This window comes from Dama dama, chromosome 11 (genome assembly GCF_033118175.1).
Source record: "Dama dama isolate Ldn47 chromosome 11, ASM3311817v1, whole genome shotgun sequence".
Taxonomy (NCBI): Eukaryota; Metazoa; Chordata; class Mammalia; order Artiodactyla; family Cervidae; genus Dama; species Dama dama.
The window spans coordinates 90,851,014-90,867,762 of NC_083691.1; the positions used below are offsets into that span (position 1 = coordinate 90,851,014).

Consider the following 16,749-nt stretch of genomic DNA (forward strand, 5'->3'; position numbering starts at 1 on the left):
GAAGATCCCCTGGAGAAGGAAATGGCAACCCACTCCAGTATTCTTGCCTGGAAAATCCCATGGACTGAGAAGCCTGGTAGACTACAGTCCATGGGATCACAGAGTCAGACCCCAAATTTAGCTCTACTTCAAATTTTTCCCATCAAAGCATATGTTATATGCAGCCTTCTAGTTGCTCACATGAAAATATTGAGAGGTATCAATTTCTCATTTACTTGCTTTCTTTACATCTAACCATCAGGAAACCATACTGACTTTACAGTCCAAATAGGACCACTTGTCATCACCTCTATCCCCAAGCTTCCATCAAACCTTGCAGGATTACTGTAATAGCCTCCTAACTGATCTCCCTGTTTTTACCATACATTTAATTCTCAATACCATAGTCAATGTGATCCTTTCTGAATATGCCAGATCATGCCACTATCAAAATCCTGCCATGGCATCCCTTTTCATACAAAACAACAGCCAAACACTTTTTTAAGGCCTAGCATGAATCCCTGGTCCCTCTTTGATTTAATCTCCTCTTTCTGTTCCCATAGATCACTCCAGTCCAGCTACTTTAGCTTCCTTATTATTCCCTACACTTGCCAATAACAACTACTTTCAGACCTTTGTTCTAGTTCTAACTTCTGCCAAGAATACCCTTTCCCCTTCAATGATAACTTACTGTCAATATGTTGCTCTTTCTGGAAAGACCAACCTTGAACTTCCAACAGACTCCTGATTTCCTTAACCCAGGTTCTTTCTCTTCATCTACAGAATTCACAAGCTTTCATCATACTACATGATTTACTTTTTTATTTACTATTTATTATCTGTTTTCTGCCACTAGAATATAAGCAAAAATCTCTTTTGTTGTTGTTCTTATTGTTCTTTACTTATTTACTCTTAAGACTTAGATCAGTGCCTGTCACAGAGTAGGAAATTAATAAAACTGTAAAGTTAATTTTAAAAATTATTTATCTTAATAGGACATCTTGCTCTAGTCTTCTGACTTTTCTTAACTGAAAAACTCCATTTCTGTACTAGCCCTAACCATCACACTATCTGCCAGACCTCTTTTTTAATAATAGGCAATATGCATTGAGTATTTGCTGTGAACCAGGAACTATTCTAAGCACTTTATCTGTTCATTTTATCTTTACAGAAATCTTATGAAATACATGCTACTATTATCCCCATTTTTCACATAAACCCAAGTAATCTACCCAAGATCATATTTATTAAAGAAAACCAGAACTGGGACCCATGCAGTCTGCTTTAGAACATACACTCTTGACTGCTGCTCAGCTGACCTTATTCTCACAGACCTGGAAAAAGTATCCCTAGGAAACAGCTGTATGTGCTGACTGAACTGTATGTAGATAATCACTTAGGGTCTGAGAGTATAGGGCATTCAAGTTACAGTAGGGGCTAGAAATGAAAGGTAATGTTGAGTTGGCTTAACGCGGGGAAGAAAAGAAGTCATGGAAAAGGTATGAAAGCTAGTTTATAGAGAGAAAGAGATAAAAGGATAGAGTATATGGACAGAAAAAAATAAGAGATGAGATGGCATATAATCACAAATCAAGATAGGCAGGAAGACATTAAGTTATGTGAGCTTGTAAATGCTAAAAGAATTGTCTGTCTGGTAACCAGAAACAGGACTCTTCTGAGTTTTGAGTGCTTACAATACTTCTGTCATTTGAGTGGATATATTACAAAATCATCTATAAGTAGAACAATTTCCATGTTACCACGGACCTCCTATAAAAATCTCTATCCTTGTTATGATAGAATAATTACATCAATATGGAAGGCAATACAATATAGTAAATATTAATAAGTTTGGGGAAAAAATAACCTGAACTCAAGCCTCATTTCTATCATTTTGCTCACTTGGGCATTCTCCTTGAACTTTAATTATACCTTCTATAAAAAGGGAATAATAATATATGCCCAACCTGCTTCAAATGTTATTGTGCTAAATCACCTTATTTAGATAAGGTGATTATATGTGAACAGCCCCTGAAGAACATAAATTGTTACACAAACATTGCCTATTATGATGATGATTTCAGATGCAAAAATCACTTCAGTTACCTATAAAGGAAGATATAATGCCCTCCCTTTCATAAAAGTTGAATAATACAGTTAGTCAAAGATTTACTTGGTGATGAAAAAATCACTAGTTGTGTAAGCGTCTATACAGGTATACACAGCCATCACAGCCACAATAAATAAATATTTGTGGATGTTCCTTCATGCATATGCAAAGATTTTGATAACAAAAGTATTTTTGCCTAAAATGATCCAATGACTTAGCAATAACATTTAGCATTCAGTGAAATAATGTCAAGAAATGTGATATAGTCCTTCTTGACAAGCTCCTGCTGCTTCTTCCTGTTGTTAATCTGTACATTACCCTTGAAAAGAACAATGGAATGCTAAAGGATCTTCTCTAGACAGGAAATGCAGAAAGGTTGTGTAAACGTGAACCCAAAACAACAAAGTAAATGGCAACGGGACCACACCTATCAATAATTATCCTAAATGTAAATGGGTTGAATGCCCCAACCAAAAGACAAAGATTGGCTGAATGGATACAAAAACAAGACCCCTATATATGCTGTCTACAAGAGACCCACCTCAAAACAAGAGACACATACAGACTAAAAGTGAAGGGCTGGAAAAAATATTTCATGCAAACGGAGACCAAAAGAAAGCAGGAGTCGCAATACTCATATCAGATAAAATAGACTTTCAAATAAAGGATGTGAAAAGAGACAAAGAAGGACACTACATAATGATCAAAGGATCAATCCAAGAAGAAGATATAACAATTATAAATATATATGCACCCAACATAGGAGCACCGCAATATGTGCGGCAAACGCTAACGAGTATGAAAGAGGAAATTAATAGTAACACAATAATAGTGGGAGACTTTAATACCCCACTCACAACTATGGATAGATCAACTAAACAGAAAATTAACAAGGAAACACAAACCTTAAATGACACAATGGACCAGCTAGACCTAATTGATATCTATAGGACATTTCACCCCAAAACAATCAACTTCACCTCTTTCTCAAGTGCAAACGGAACCTTCTCCAGAATAGATCACATCCTGAGCCATAAATCTGGTCTTGGAAAATTCAAAAAAACTGAAATCCTTCCAGTCATCTTTTCTGACCACAGTGCAGTGGATTAGATCTCAATTACAGGAAAAAAATTGTTAAAAATTCAAACATATGGAGGCTAAATAACACGCTTCTGAATAACCAACAAATCATAGAAGAAATCAAAAAAGAAATCAAAATATGTATAGAAATGAATGAAAATGAAAACACAACAACCCAAAACCTATGGGACACTGTAAAAGCAGTGCTAAGGGGAAGGTTCATAGCATTACAGGCTTACATCAAGAAATAAGAAAAAACCAAATAAATAACCTAACTCTACACCTAAAGCAATTAGAGAAGGAAGAAAAGAAGAACCCCAGGGTTAGCAGAAGGAAAGAAAGCTTAAAAATCAGGGCAGAAATAAATGCAAAAGAAACTAAAGAGACCATAGCAAAAATCAACAAAGCTAAAAGCTGGTTTTTTGAAAAAATAAACAAAATTGAAAAACCATTAGCAAGACTCATTAAGAAACAAAGAGAGAAGAACCAAATTAACAAAATTAGAAATGAAAATGGAGAGATCACAACAGACAACACTGAAATACAAAGGATCATAAGAGACTACTACCAGCAGCTCTATGCCAATAAAATGGACAACTTGGATGAAATGGACAAATTCTTAGAAAAGTATAACTTTCCAAAACTGAACCAGGAAGAAACAGAAGATCTTAACAGACCTATCACAAGCAAGGAAATCGAAATTGTAATCAAAAATCTTCCAGCAAACAAAAGCCCAGGACCAGATGGCTTCACAGCTGAATTCTACCAAAAATTTAGAGAAGAGCTAACACCTATCTTACTCAAACTCTTCCAGAAAATGGCAGATGAAGGTAAGCTTCCAAACTCATTCTATGAGGCCACCATCACCCTAATTCCAAAACCAGACAAAGATGCCACAAAAAAAGAAAACTACAGGCCAATATCACTGATGAACATAGATGCAAAAATCCTTAACAAAATTCTAGCAAACAGAATCCAACAACATATTAAAAAAATCATACACCATGACCAAGTGGGCTTTATCCCAGGAATGCAAGGATTCTTTAATATCCGCAAATCAATCAATGTAATACACCACATTAACAAATTGAAAGATAAAAACCATATGATTATCTCAACAGATGCAGAGAAAGCCTTTGACAAAATTCAACACTCATTTATGATTAAAACTCTCCAAAAAGCAGGAATAGAAGGAACATACCTCAACATAATAAAAGCTATATATGACAAACCCACAGCAAGCATCACCCTCAATGGTGAAAAATTGAAGGCATTTCCCCTGAAATCAGGAACAAGACAAGGGTGCCCACTCTCACCACTAATATTCAACATAGTGTTGGAAGTTTTGGCCACAGCAATCAGAGCAGAAAAAGAAGTAAAATGAATCCAGATAGGAAAAGAAGAAGTGAAACTCTCACTGTTTGCAGATGACATGATTCTCTACATAGAAAACCCTAAAGACTCTACCAGAAAATTACTAGAACTAATCAAGGAATATAGTAAAGTTGCAGGATATAAAATTAACACACAGAAATCCCTTTCATTCCTATATACTAACAATGAAAACACAGAAAGAGAAATTAAGGAAACAATACCATTCACCATTGCAACAAAAAGAATAAAATACTTAGGAGTATATCTACCTAAAGAAACAAAAGACCTATACATAGAAAACTATAAAACACTGATGAAAGAAATCAAAGAGGACACAAACAGATGGAGAAACATACCGTGTTCATGGATTGGAAGAATCAATATTGTCAAAATGGCTATTCTACCCAAAGCAGTCTATAGATTCAATGCAATCCCTATCAAGCTACCAATGGTATTTTTCACAGAACTAGAACAAATAATTTCACAATTTGTATGGAAATACAAAAAACCTCAAATAGCCAAAGCAATCTTGAGAAAGAAGAATGGAACTGGAGGAATCAACCTGCCTGACTTCAGACTCTACTACAAAGCCACAGTCATCAAGACAGTATGCTACTGGCACAAAGACAGAAATATAGATCAATGGAACAGAATAGAAAGCCCAGAGATAAATCCACGAACCTATGGACACCTTATCTTTGACAAAGGAGGCAAGGATATACAATGGAAAAAAGACAACCTCTTTAACAAGTGGTGCTGGGAAAACTAGTCAACCACTTGTAAAAGAATGAAACTAGAACACTTTCTAACACCATACACAAAAATAAACTCAAAATGGATTAAAGATCTAAATGTAAGACCAGAAACTATAAAACTCCTAGAGGAGAACATAGGCAAAACACTATCCGACATAAATCACAGCAAGATCCTCTATGACACACCTCCCAGAATATTGGAAATAAAAGCAAAACTAAACAAATGGGACCTAATGAAACTTAAAAGCTTTTGCACTACAAAGGAAACTATAAGTAAGGTGAAAAGACAGCCCTCAGATTGGGAGAAAATAATAGCAAATGAAGAAACAGACAAAGGATTAATCTCAAAAATATACAAGCAACTCCTGCAGCTCAATTCCAGAAAAATAAATGACCCAATCAAAAAATGGGCCAAAGAACTAAACAGACATTTCTCCAAAGAAGACATACAAATGGCTAACAAACACATGAAAAGATGCTCAACATCACTCATTATTAGAGAAATGCAAATCAAAACCACAATGAGGTACCATTACACACCAGTCAGGATGGCTGCTATCCAAAAGTCTACAAGCAATAAATGCTGGAGAGGGTGTGGAGAAAAGGGAACCCTCTTACACTGTTGGTGGGAATGCAAACTAGTACAGCCGCTATGGAAAACAGTGTGGAGATTTCTTAAAAAACTGGAAATAGAACTGCCATATGACCCAGCAATCCCACTTCTGGGCATACACACTGAGGAAACCAGATCTAAAAGAGTCACGTGCACCCCAATGTTCATCGCAGCACTGTTTATAATAGCCAGGACATGGAAGCAACCTAGATGCCCATCAGCAGATGAATGGATAAGGAAGCTGTGGTACATATACACCATGGAATATTACTCAGCCGTTAAAAAGAATTCATTTGAATCAGTCCTAATGAGATGGATGAAACTGGAGCCCATTATACAGAGTGAAGTAAGCCAGAAAGATAAAGAACATTACAGCATACTAACACATATATATGGAATTTAGAAAGATGGTAACGATAACCCTATATGCAAAACAGAAAAAGAGACACAGAAATACAGAACAGACTTTTGAACTCTGTGGGAGAAGGTGAGGGTGGGATGTTTTGAAAGAACAGCATGTATATTATCTATGGTGAAACAGATCACCAGCCCAGGTGGGATGCATGAGACAAGTGCTCCAGCCTGGTGCACTGGGACGACCCAGAGGAATCGGGTGGAGAGGGAGGTGGGAGGGGGGGATCGGGATGGGGAATACGAGTAAATCTATGGCTGATTCACATCAATGTATGACAAAACCCACTGAAATGTTGTGAAGTAATTAGCCTCCAACTAATTAAAAAAATAAAAAATAAAAAAAAATTAAAAAAAAAAAAAAAAAAAGAGTGAATACCAAAAAAAGAAAAAAAAGAAAAGAACAATGGAGTCAGAAAAACTGAAGAGCTAAGGAGTTAGGTCTTCTTTTAAAATGCTACAGTAAATCAATGGCATAGTCACAACTAAATCCAGAGTCTTCTGTGGCCAAAGCTCTTTCTACCACACCACATTCCTGCTGTGATACTTGTTTAAAATGGATTTCTTTTTTTTTTTTGGGGGGGGGGGGTACACGAAACTAACACAGTATTATAAATCAACTAAACTTAAATAAAAATTAAATAATTAAATAAAATGGCTTTTAAGAGACTGCTAAATCAAATGGCAGAAGCAGAATTATATCAAGGGCTTTAATGAAGAAGTAGTTCATAAATAAAATTCTTGTCCTACTTGGGATTTAGAAAAGGAGAACAGAATAATCTGCAAAAGCAGAAGGACTGCCAAATTTTCAGTCGAACTTGGTTTTTTGTAGCGTTCCTGATTACAAAAGAAGTTAGCCTATCCTCAGACACAAATGGCAATACCTAACACTTCTATATCAGGCAACAGAAACAAAGCACTGCAAAGTGAAGGGATCGTCTAATAATGTCAAATGTGACTTTAGACTATAAAAATTTGTTGGTTATAAGTAGAATTCAATCACTGCCAATGTCCCGTGTTGTAATACACTATTTATATATTATAATACAGTATTTTAAAATATTAATACAGCGAAAGAAACAATCACTCCAAAATCAGAAATAACAATAGATGTTCACGTGGCTTCCAGCTATGTTTACCTAGGGGTCAGTATCGTTGATCACTTTCTAATATTCATCCTTGGTAACATATACCTAAAAATGTCAATTTTCTAGACCAACTGAATTTGAAACTATACCACCTATATAGGTAAAACAGATGTCCAACAGCCTTTCCCTTTGCTTGTGAAGAAGATTCCTCCAACCTCTCACTTTTGACACTATGATTTCCATAAAATGGCAGGTTGAGACTCCCACACAAACCTGGGTTTATAAGAAAAGGGAAATTTCACATCGTTCTAAATTTTAGGACTTATGACAATGCATCAGATATTCAGTTTGCCAAGATACTGTCCTCAACATAAGTACAATATCCCTTCATCCTTTGTGAGATTGTGTAAGCTTCCACAGAAATGTGACAACTGCCTTTCTCTCACATTTCCTCAATCCTAAATTCCCAGTTACATGCTAATTAAGAGTAATTTACTATTCATATTCCTAATGTATCAAAACAAAATCTGAATCTAACACTAACCAATGACTATGAATGCTAATATCCCTGGCATCAATGACTTACGTAGGCAAAATGTGATTTCATACTGTATGTTGTACTCAAAGTGCCATTATTTTAAACAGGATCCTGACATTCACTGTATTCTCCAATCAAGAATTTTTTAAATATATAATCAATGGCAAATAATAAGAAATTTAACCCAATAACCTCAGAAAGGAAAACCAGTTAAATTAATGAAGATAACGAGAGAGAGAAAAAAAGTGACTTTTCCAAAAAATACTGGATTTCTCCAAGGCAACAAAAGAAAACTACAAGGAATTTATTTTGCACTTTCACCATGAGCCCATGAATAACATGACAGAACACAGAAAATTGTAATTAGTTTACACACAAGCCCCAGAGCTTTGGAGATCTATTCACATATTGCCTTGACTGCCTCCAATAATAGCAGAGTTACCTCAGTAAGTCCAATATTCTTCCTTTTAATGACATTCTGCAGAGAGTTGCTTAGAGTCCTAGTTAGCAACAGGTTTGTTGATTTACGAATCATGTCATCAACTTCAGTTGAGCTAAAAAGGAAGTATCAAGAGTCAGTCATAGGTAGGAGAATTATTTTGCAAACAAGGCCCCAGTAGTACTTTAATAATAATAATAACTGCAGGAAATATTTATTGTACTTCAGAAATTAGGTTCTAAATACTTTAATGTATAAAACTTCATTTAACCCTCACAATAACCATATGAAATAATTTTAGTATTGAGCAGATAGCAAAAAAAAAAAAAGATTTTAATAAGGCAGTCTAGATCTAAAGCCTACAACACTTAAACATTATGCTACACTACCTCTCATGAAAGAATCCTCTAACATGATTCTGTGTCCTGAAACCTTATTTCTCCCACACATTCAAATTCCTTCACAGTTAACATTCATAATTTTTCAAGCTGATCTCTTTGTAACCTTCCTGCACAATTAGCTGATAAAGGCTCCTTAAAAACAGAAAAATATCTCTGCTTCTATGTCATCATCTTTCATATTATGTCTCCTTGTTGTTCAGTTGCCCAGTCATGTCCAACTCTTTGTGACCCCAAGGACTGCAACACGCCAGGCCTTTCCGACCCTCACTATCTCCCGAAGCTTGCCCAAGTTCATGTCTATTGCATTGGGGATGCCACCCAGCCACCTCATCCTCCGACACCCTATCTTCCTTCTGCCCTCAATCTTTCCCAGCATCAGGAACTTTTCCAATGAGTTGGCTGTTTGCATCAGATGACCAAAATACTGAAGATTCAGCATCAGTCCTAACAAGAATTCAGGGTTGATTTCCCTTAAGATTGACTGGTTTGATCTCCATGCTGTCCAGGGGACTTTCAGGAGTCTTCTCCAGCACCATAGTTCGAAGGCGTCAATTCTGTGGCATTCTGCCTTTTTTACAGTCCAGCTCTCACAGCTGCATGAGCCCACTGGGAAGCCCACAGCTGTGACCCTACGGACATTTGCCGGTAGTGCAATGTCTCTGTTTTTCGCACGTTGTCTAGATTTGTCAAAGCTTTCCTGCCAAGAAGCATCATCTTCTGATTTCATGGCTGCAGTCACCATCCACAGTGATTTTAGAGCCCAAGAAGAGGAATTCTGTCACTATTTCCACATTTTCCCCTTCTATTTGCCATGAAGTACAGGGCTGGATGCCATGATCTTAGTTTTATAATACTTAGTTTTAAGCAGGATCTTTCAGTCTCCTCCTTCACCTTCATCAAGAGGTTCCTTAGGTCCTCTTTGCATTCTGCCATTAGAGTGGTATCATCTGCATATCTGAGGTTGATGATGTTTCTCCTGTCTACCTTGATTCCAGTTTGCAACTCATCCAGCCCAGCATTTCTCATGATGTGCTCACTGTATAGGTTAAGCAAAGAGGATGACAGCAGACAGTCCTGTCGTGTTCCTTTCTCAATCTTGAAGCAATCAGTTGTTCCAATCATTAGTTCTAACTGTTGTTTCTTGACTTGCAAACAGGTTTCTCAGGAGATAGGTAGGATGGTCTGGTGTTCCCATCTCTTTAAAAGCTTTCCACAGTTTTTTTATGATTCACACAGTCAAAGACTTTAGTGTAGTCAATAAAAAAGAAGTAGATGTTTTTCTGGAATTCCCTAACCTTCTCTATGATCCAGAGAATGTTGGCAATTTGATCTCTGGCTCCTCTTCCTTTTCTAAATCCAGATTGGACATCTGGAAGTTCTTGGTTCACATAATGCTGAACCTAGCATGCAAGATTTTAAGCATGACCTCATGGGAGATAAGTGCAACTGTCTGATGGTTAGCACATTCTTTAGTACTACTCTTCCTGGGAACTGGGATGAGGATTGACCTTTTCTAGTCCTGTGGCCACTGCTGGGTCTTCCAGATTTGCTGGCATATTGAATGCAACATCTTGAAGGCATCATCCTTTAGGGTTTTGAATAGTTCTACTGGAATTCTGTCACATCCACTAGCTTTACTAAGAGCAGTTGACTTTGAACTCCAGAATGTCTGGCTCTGGGTGACTGAGCACACCACTGTAGTAATCTAGTACATGAAGATCTTTTCTGTACAGTTCTTCTGTGGATTCTTTCGCGTCTTGATCTCTTCAGCATCCACTAGGTCTCTACCATTTCTGCCCTTTATTATTGATTTATAAGATTTTATTACTTTCATGTAGACAACAAAATGAATCAAAATTTATAAAGATTATATTCCACTTAAGGTTATAAAACATTGGCTATATTCCCTGTGCTGTATAACATATCCTTGTAGCTTATTAATTCAATCATAGTAGTTTGTACTTCTTAATTCCCTACATCTATCTTGGCCCTCCCTTTTTCCCTGACTTTGAAAATAAACCAATAATGTAATTTTGCCTAAATGTTTTATAATCCTTACTATTCCAAAAGTGATCAATAATGACACTTTTTATTCAGTAAAGGAAACTAAACATAAAGAAAATAACTCCAAAACTATCTTTACAAAGTTTTAAAAATAAATCTTACAATCAACAAACAAAATTCCAAAACCATACACCTTTCACAAGCCCCTAGAAGTGTCACCCAAGACACTCTATAAAAGATACTTTTTGAGACAAATATTTCTTCAAAATAAAGTCAGTACTGCACTGATACTTCTTTATCAAGAAATAAACATAAGTAGATTTGTAAGCAGTTCTTTTTCAATAATTTATTGCTTGTGAGCAAAGGTCACAAATTTTATCTTATTGATCTCTCTTTCTACAGAATAAAATTATAGGCTTAGTATATAGTTCAATTAAAAATCTTAAATTACTAAGTGTGTAGGCAAACTAGATTGTCTATTATGCAGAAGACAAAATTATTAGAAATAAATAAGACTGTAAGGAATCCAGGTAGGAAATTCAGTTAGGAGAAGAAAAGATACCTCAAAATATTCTTACAGGATATTTAACTGAATGATAACCTCTGGCCTATTGCCACCCTTTCCAAAAATGTTATTGAATTGCACAACAAGGAAACTACAAGCAAGGTGAAAAGAGACTTCAGAATGGGAGAAAATAATAGCAAACAAAGCAACAGACAAAGGATTAATCTCAAAAATATACAAGCAACTCCTGAAGCTCAATTCCAGAAAAATAAATGACCCAATCAAAAAATGGGCCAAAGAACTAAACAGACATTTCTTCAAAGAAGACATACAGATGGCTAACAAACACATGAAAAGATGCTCAACATCACTCAATTTCCATGGGTCACACAGAGTCAGACACGACTGAGCAACTGAACAACAACGAGTTGCCAAAGGAGAAATGAGAAAAGGGACATATTCAGGGTAAACTGGCAGCATCATCTCCAACCCTAACAAAAGGTCTCAACCTACAGATCTCAGGAGTTTAACACAACCCCAAGAGGTGATGCAAATGAAATCTCACAAGAAAGTCAAACGCAGCAAAATGCAAAGATAAAGAGGAAACCTTAAAGACAACCAGAAAAAAAAGACAGTACATTTAGATGAATAACAGTAAGACTACTGGCTTATCTCTCTTCAGAAACAATGAAAGCAAACAGAGAAATAACATCTTTAACGGGTTGGGAGAGGGAGAACTTTGAAAACAGATGAAAAAATATTTTTAGATAAACAAAAGCTAAGAAAATCTAAAACCAGCAGATATACACTAAAAGAATAACTAAAAGAATTCTTCACACTGAAAGAAAATGACACCAAGTCATAACAGATCTGTAAGAAAGAATGAGAAGGCCTGGAAATAGCAAATCTGTGGATAAGTATAATGAACTACTTTTCTTTCTTGAATTTTAAAATACAATTAAATGTTCAAAGCACAAACAATAACATATTTAGCATTTAAAAACAACTGTATAAGTATATACCAACAATATTAAAAAGTGTAAAGGTAAATTACACTATATTGCTGTAAGATTCTTAAATTACATGTAAAGTTACATATCATTATTCAAGATAAACTAATAACTTAAGGATATACATTGTAATCCCCAGAAAAAATACAAACAAATAATAAATAAAGCTAAAAGTTATACTCCAGTAAGCCAATAGGGAAACTAAATCATAATACTAAAAGACTGTAATCCAGAAGAAGGAAGGAAAACAGGGGGAACAAAAGCAGCTAAAAAAAAAAAAAAATGGAACAAATAGAAAAACAATAGCTAGATCCAAGGCTTAAATCCACATAAATCACTAAATGAGTTAGTGTAATAGAATAAGTATTCTATAGACAGAATGAATAAAAAACCAATACCTAGCTACTTGTTGATTCAAACTGACACATTTTAAATACAAGGACACATGGCCAGATCTTACTGTCAAGATGCCAATCAGCACTAAAAAGAACTGAGCTCCTTGAAAAAATTAATGGTATCATGATTAAGTTAGGAAATTTGCCCAAAATGACAAAAGTGCATCAACATGTCATATGAGCCACCTTGAGGTAGCTTACACCAGCTACATCTGGGACCATCTGAGCATCAAAATGAATAAGGTCATTAAAGGAACAACTTGACTGAATGATGTAAAAATCTATAAGTCTAATACAGTAAATAGGAGAGCATAGGTAGACAAATAGAAAGATAAATGGACAGGTAAACAGGTAATGCAGAAGGACTCCCTAATACAGAATGTAAAGTAATACATATTGACACGCTCAGTTGCTCCCCAGAGAAGAGAATGACAACCCACTCCTGTATTCTTGCCTGGAGGATTCCATGGACACAGGAGCCCTGGAGGCTACAGTTTATGGGGTCACAAAGAGTCAGATGTGACTGAGCGACTCTCTCTCACTCACACACACACACACAGCTGCTCAGCAGTGTCTGAGTCTTTGTGACTCCAAAGACTGCAGCCCACCAGGCTCGTCTTTGCTCCTCTCCCTCTCCTCCATGGGACTGTCGCAGCAAGAACACTGGAGTGGGTGCCATTTCCTCCTCTAGGGGATCTTCCTGACCCAGGACTGAACCTGAGTCTTCTGCACTCCAAGCAGATTCTTTACTGCTGCACCAACAAAGTAGCCCCTTAAGGAATAAAAAATCCTATACTAGCTAAATTATCAGAAAAAAAAAACTGATTCAGGCAAGAATCACTAATGAACACTATAGTGAAAGACATCTAGTAACTAAAAGAATAAATACATGGTCTCAAAGTACTTTAACACAAACATTACTTATTACAAAAGGAAAAGTGGAAACTATACACAGAAAACAGAAAAATCTTAACTTGTTAATCAAAATTAATATGAACCATGTAAGAGATTAAAATGCTAAACACACATAGGTACCTATAGAGAGACAGTAAAGGAGGGAGAAAGGAAGTAATAAAGTCAATGTGGTAACATTTCAAAAACTGAAGAATTTGGGGAAAAAGCTTTCAGTTCAGCACAACATTTTAAAAATTCTTCTGTAATGTTGAAATTATCTGAAAATAACATGCTAAAAAAGGTTAAGTAACAGAAGAGACAAATGCATACCATAAAAGAAAGTGGTAGTTATATTAATACAAGGCAAGCAAGACATCAATACTATTTTTAATTTTTAACACAAAGAAGGACATTTCATGGAATTAAAAAGATGACTACAACAAAAAGCTATCACAATTCAAACTGTGCATAAACTTAAAAAGATATATTCAAATAAATGAAGCAAACTTGAGAGATCTCAAAAGAGAAATAGACAAAACTACAATCAGAAAAAGCAGACCTACAAAAGAAAGGATACAGAAAATTTGTACAATAATATTAACAAATTTAATCCAGTTGTCATTTACAGAATACAACATTCAACAACTACAGATACAGATTTTATTCAAGTAAACATGGAACACTGTTATAACTGGATTTAAATCTACTGCTTCCTTAGTTGATCTCTATTTGTTCCACCTGTTCTATAGCCCATTTAACTCTTCAGTTGGTTGTTTCTGGATTGAGTATTCTTTCTACGATTCCTTTTCATTTTCATTATTGGCTTATTACTTTTACTTCCTTCATGTTTTTGACCATTTTTTCAGTGGTTCTTCTAGATCACACTACTTCATACATAATGTAAAATCCTTAATTAGTAAATCAAATTCCTCAATCATATTCTTTGTCCTATTACTATCATATATTTACTTTTATAGTTACATTTCTTTACCAGATATTATCATTATTTTTCATGTATACAAGCAATTTTCTATAAGACCAATTAAAAATAGAGGAAGGACATTAGAAATAGCCGAACAGGAAGTCCTGCATTCATATCCCTTCTCAGCAACAATAATTTGACAGGCAAGCAAAGACAAAAGTACTTTTGTGAAACGCTGGATTGAAGAAAGAAGACTTTAAACTCTGGTATCATCCAAGACCAAGGAGGGTTGCTTTTAGAAGGCAAGCATAAACTCACTCATGTGGCATACCTGCTAACCATAGTCCTACCGACAGACCTAGAAACAGACCCTGACCCTTGACAGCCTATGGACATGGCCTATTTGGCCTTGCCACCATCACCAGTTGAAAAACGACCCAGGAAGAGTCATGCCAACCTGTACTTTGGATAATAGGTCCACCAACCTCAGTTCCAGCTGTAAACTGAATTGTTCCACAACCCAACTCCAGCTCCTATTAGCTTCCAACCCTGCCTGCCTATGACTGGGCAGAGACATGCTCATTCATGAATCTAGGCAAGTTCTCCAACCTCTGTCTGACTGCAACTACTGAAAAATCCCTGTAACGTGGCCCCATATACTCATAGCCACAGACCAGGAACACTCCTGCCTACTCAGAGACCTGCTGGAGCAGTAACCTTCCGTGCAACTGGAGGAAGGGCCGCCCATCTCAAACCTGACTCAAGGCTGCAGGGCCCACACAACCTGGCTTTTGCCCACTTGTACCCTGGGAGGCCGCTGCGCCTGCCAGGGATCGAACAGGAGACATGCCTATACATGCCCCTAGAGATAGGCCCAGCGGCCTCAGTCTCACTGTGGATCTTGAAGTGGCTCTGGAATCTGGCTCCAGCCACTCCCAACTATGATCTAAGAGAAACCCTACTTTCCCAGGAACCCACCAGAAGGAAACCCCAAAAGTGCCCCCAGATGAATTCCTCAGTGCAGTTGCAGAGCCACAGTCTATCAGTCATTCTAACTGTGAAGCCCGAAGTAGACCAGTGGCCTGGTTCCAGGCCCCTGCCGGCAGGGAGCAGAAATAGTCCTGCCACCCTGGGACCTGGGGGAGACACGCATCTCCACGTCCGCGGGGAAGCACAGAGGCAGAGGCACTGATACAAAGCTACACGGCCCAGAGAGAATCAGACAGCCCGACAGCACCAGAGAAAGCAAACACAAGGGCCATAGTGACTCCCAGACACCGAGATGTACAACTACCCTAAAAAGAATCAGAAATATCTTATCAAGCTCAATAATACGCACGAGAACACAGACAACAAAATTAAATCTGGAATACAATGCATGAGTAAAATGAGAAGCTTAATATAGAAATTATAAAAAAAGAACCCAACTCAAATCCTGGAGCTGAAGTATACAACAAAAGAATTGAAAAATTCTTAGAGCATCAACAGCAGACTAAATAATGCAGAAGAAAGAATTGGGGCATTAGAAAAGAGGCCATTTAAAAACAGAAAGAGGAACAAAGAGAAAAACTGTAAAGAAAGCATGAGAGACCTATTGCATACCATTAAAAAAACAAAAACCCTGCTTATTTAATTTATATGCAAAGTACATCATACGAAATGCCAGGCTGGATGAATCGCAAAATGAAATCAAAACTACCAGGAGAAATATCAACAACCTCAAATATGAAGATGATACCACTCTAAAGGCAGAAAGAGAAGAGGAATCAAAGAACCAAGAAGGAAAGCTATGACAAACCTCACATGACTGCGTATTAAAAAGCAGAGACATCATTTTGCTGATAAAGGTCTGCATACTCAAAGCTACGGTTTTTCCAGTATCATGTACAGATGTGAGAACTGGACCAGAAAGACAGCTTAGTACCAAAGAATTGATGGTTTCGAACTGTGATGCTGGGGAAGGCTCTTGAGATTCCCTTGGACAGCAAGAATTTCACATGCCACTCCTCTACTGGCCTAACATTTCATCAATATAATGTAAAAACTAGAATATTATATTACTCTTTTCTGGTGAATCTCACTATAAATGCAAATCTGTAAAGAAAACAGTAGAGAATAAGGTAAGTAATATAAAAAGAAATTATTCAAGAGTTTCCAACTTCCCTTTTTTTACCTGACCATATAAATAGGGCAGTGGCATACCACACAGGGCTAATATTAAGACTTTCAAA

General features: G+C 36.6%; 1 protein-coding gene across 8 annotated transcripts in view; it reads right to left on the reverse strand.

Moving 5' to 3' along the window:
* EXOC6B (exocyst complex component 6B) overlaps positions 1-16,749 on the reverse strand; it is a 662,376-nt gene that overhangs the window by 287,389 nt on the left and 358,238 nt on the right. For all 8 annotated transcript variants that reach the window (XM_061155703.1, XM_061155706.1, XM_061155701.1 and 5 more), the window contains one exon: positions 8,391-8,502. In XM_061155703.1, coding sequence (XP_061011686.1) covers positions 8,391-8,502 — 112 coding nt within the window. The remainder of the gene's footprint in view (positions 1-8,390; positions 8,503-16,749) is intronic.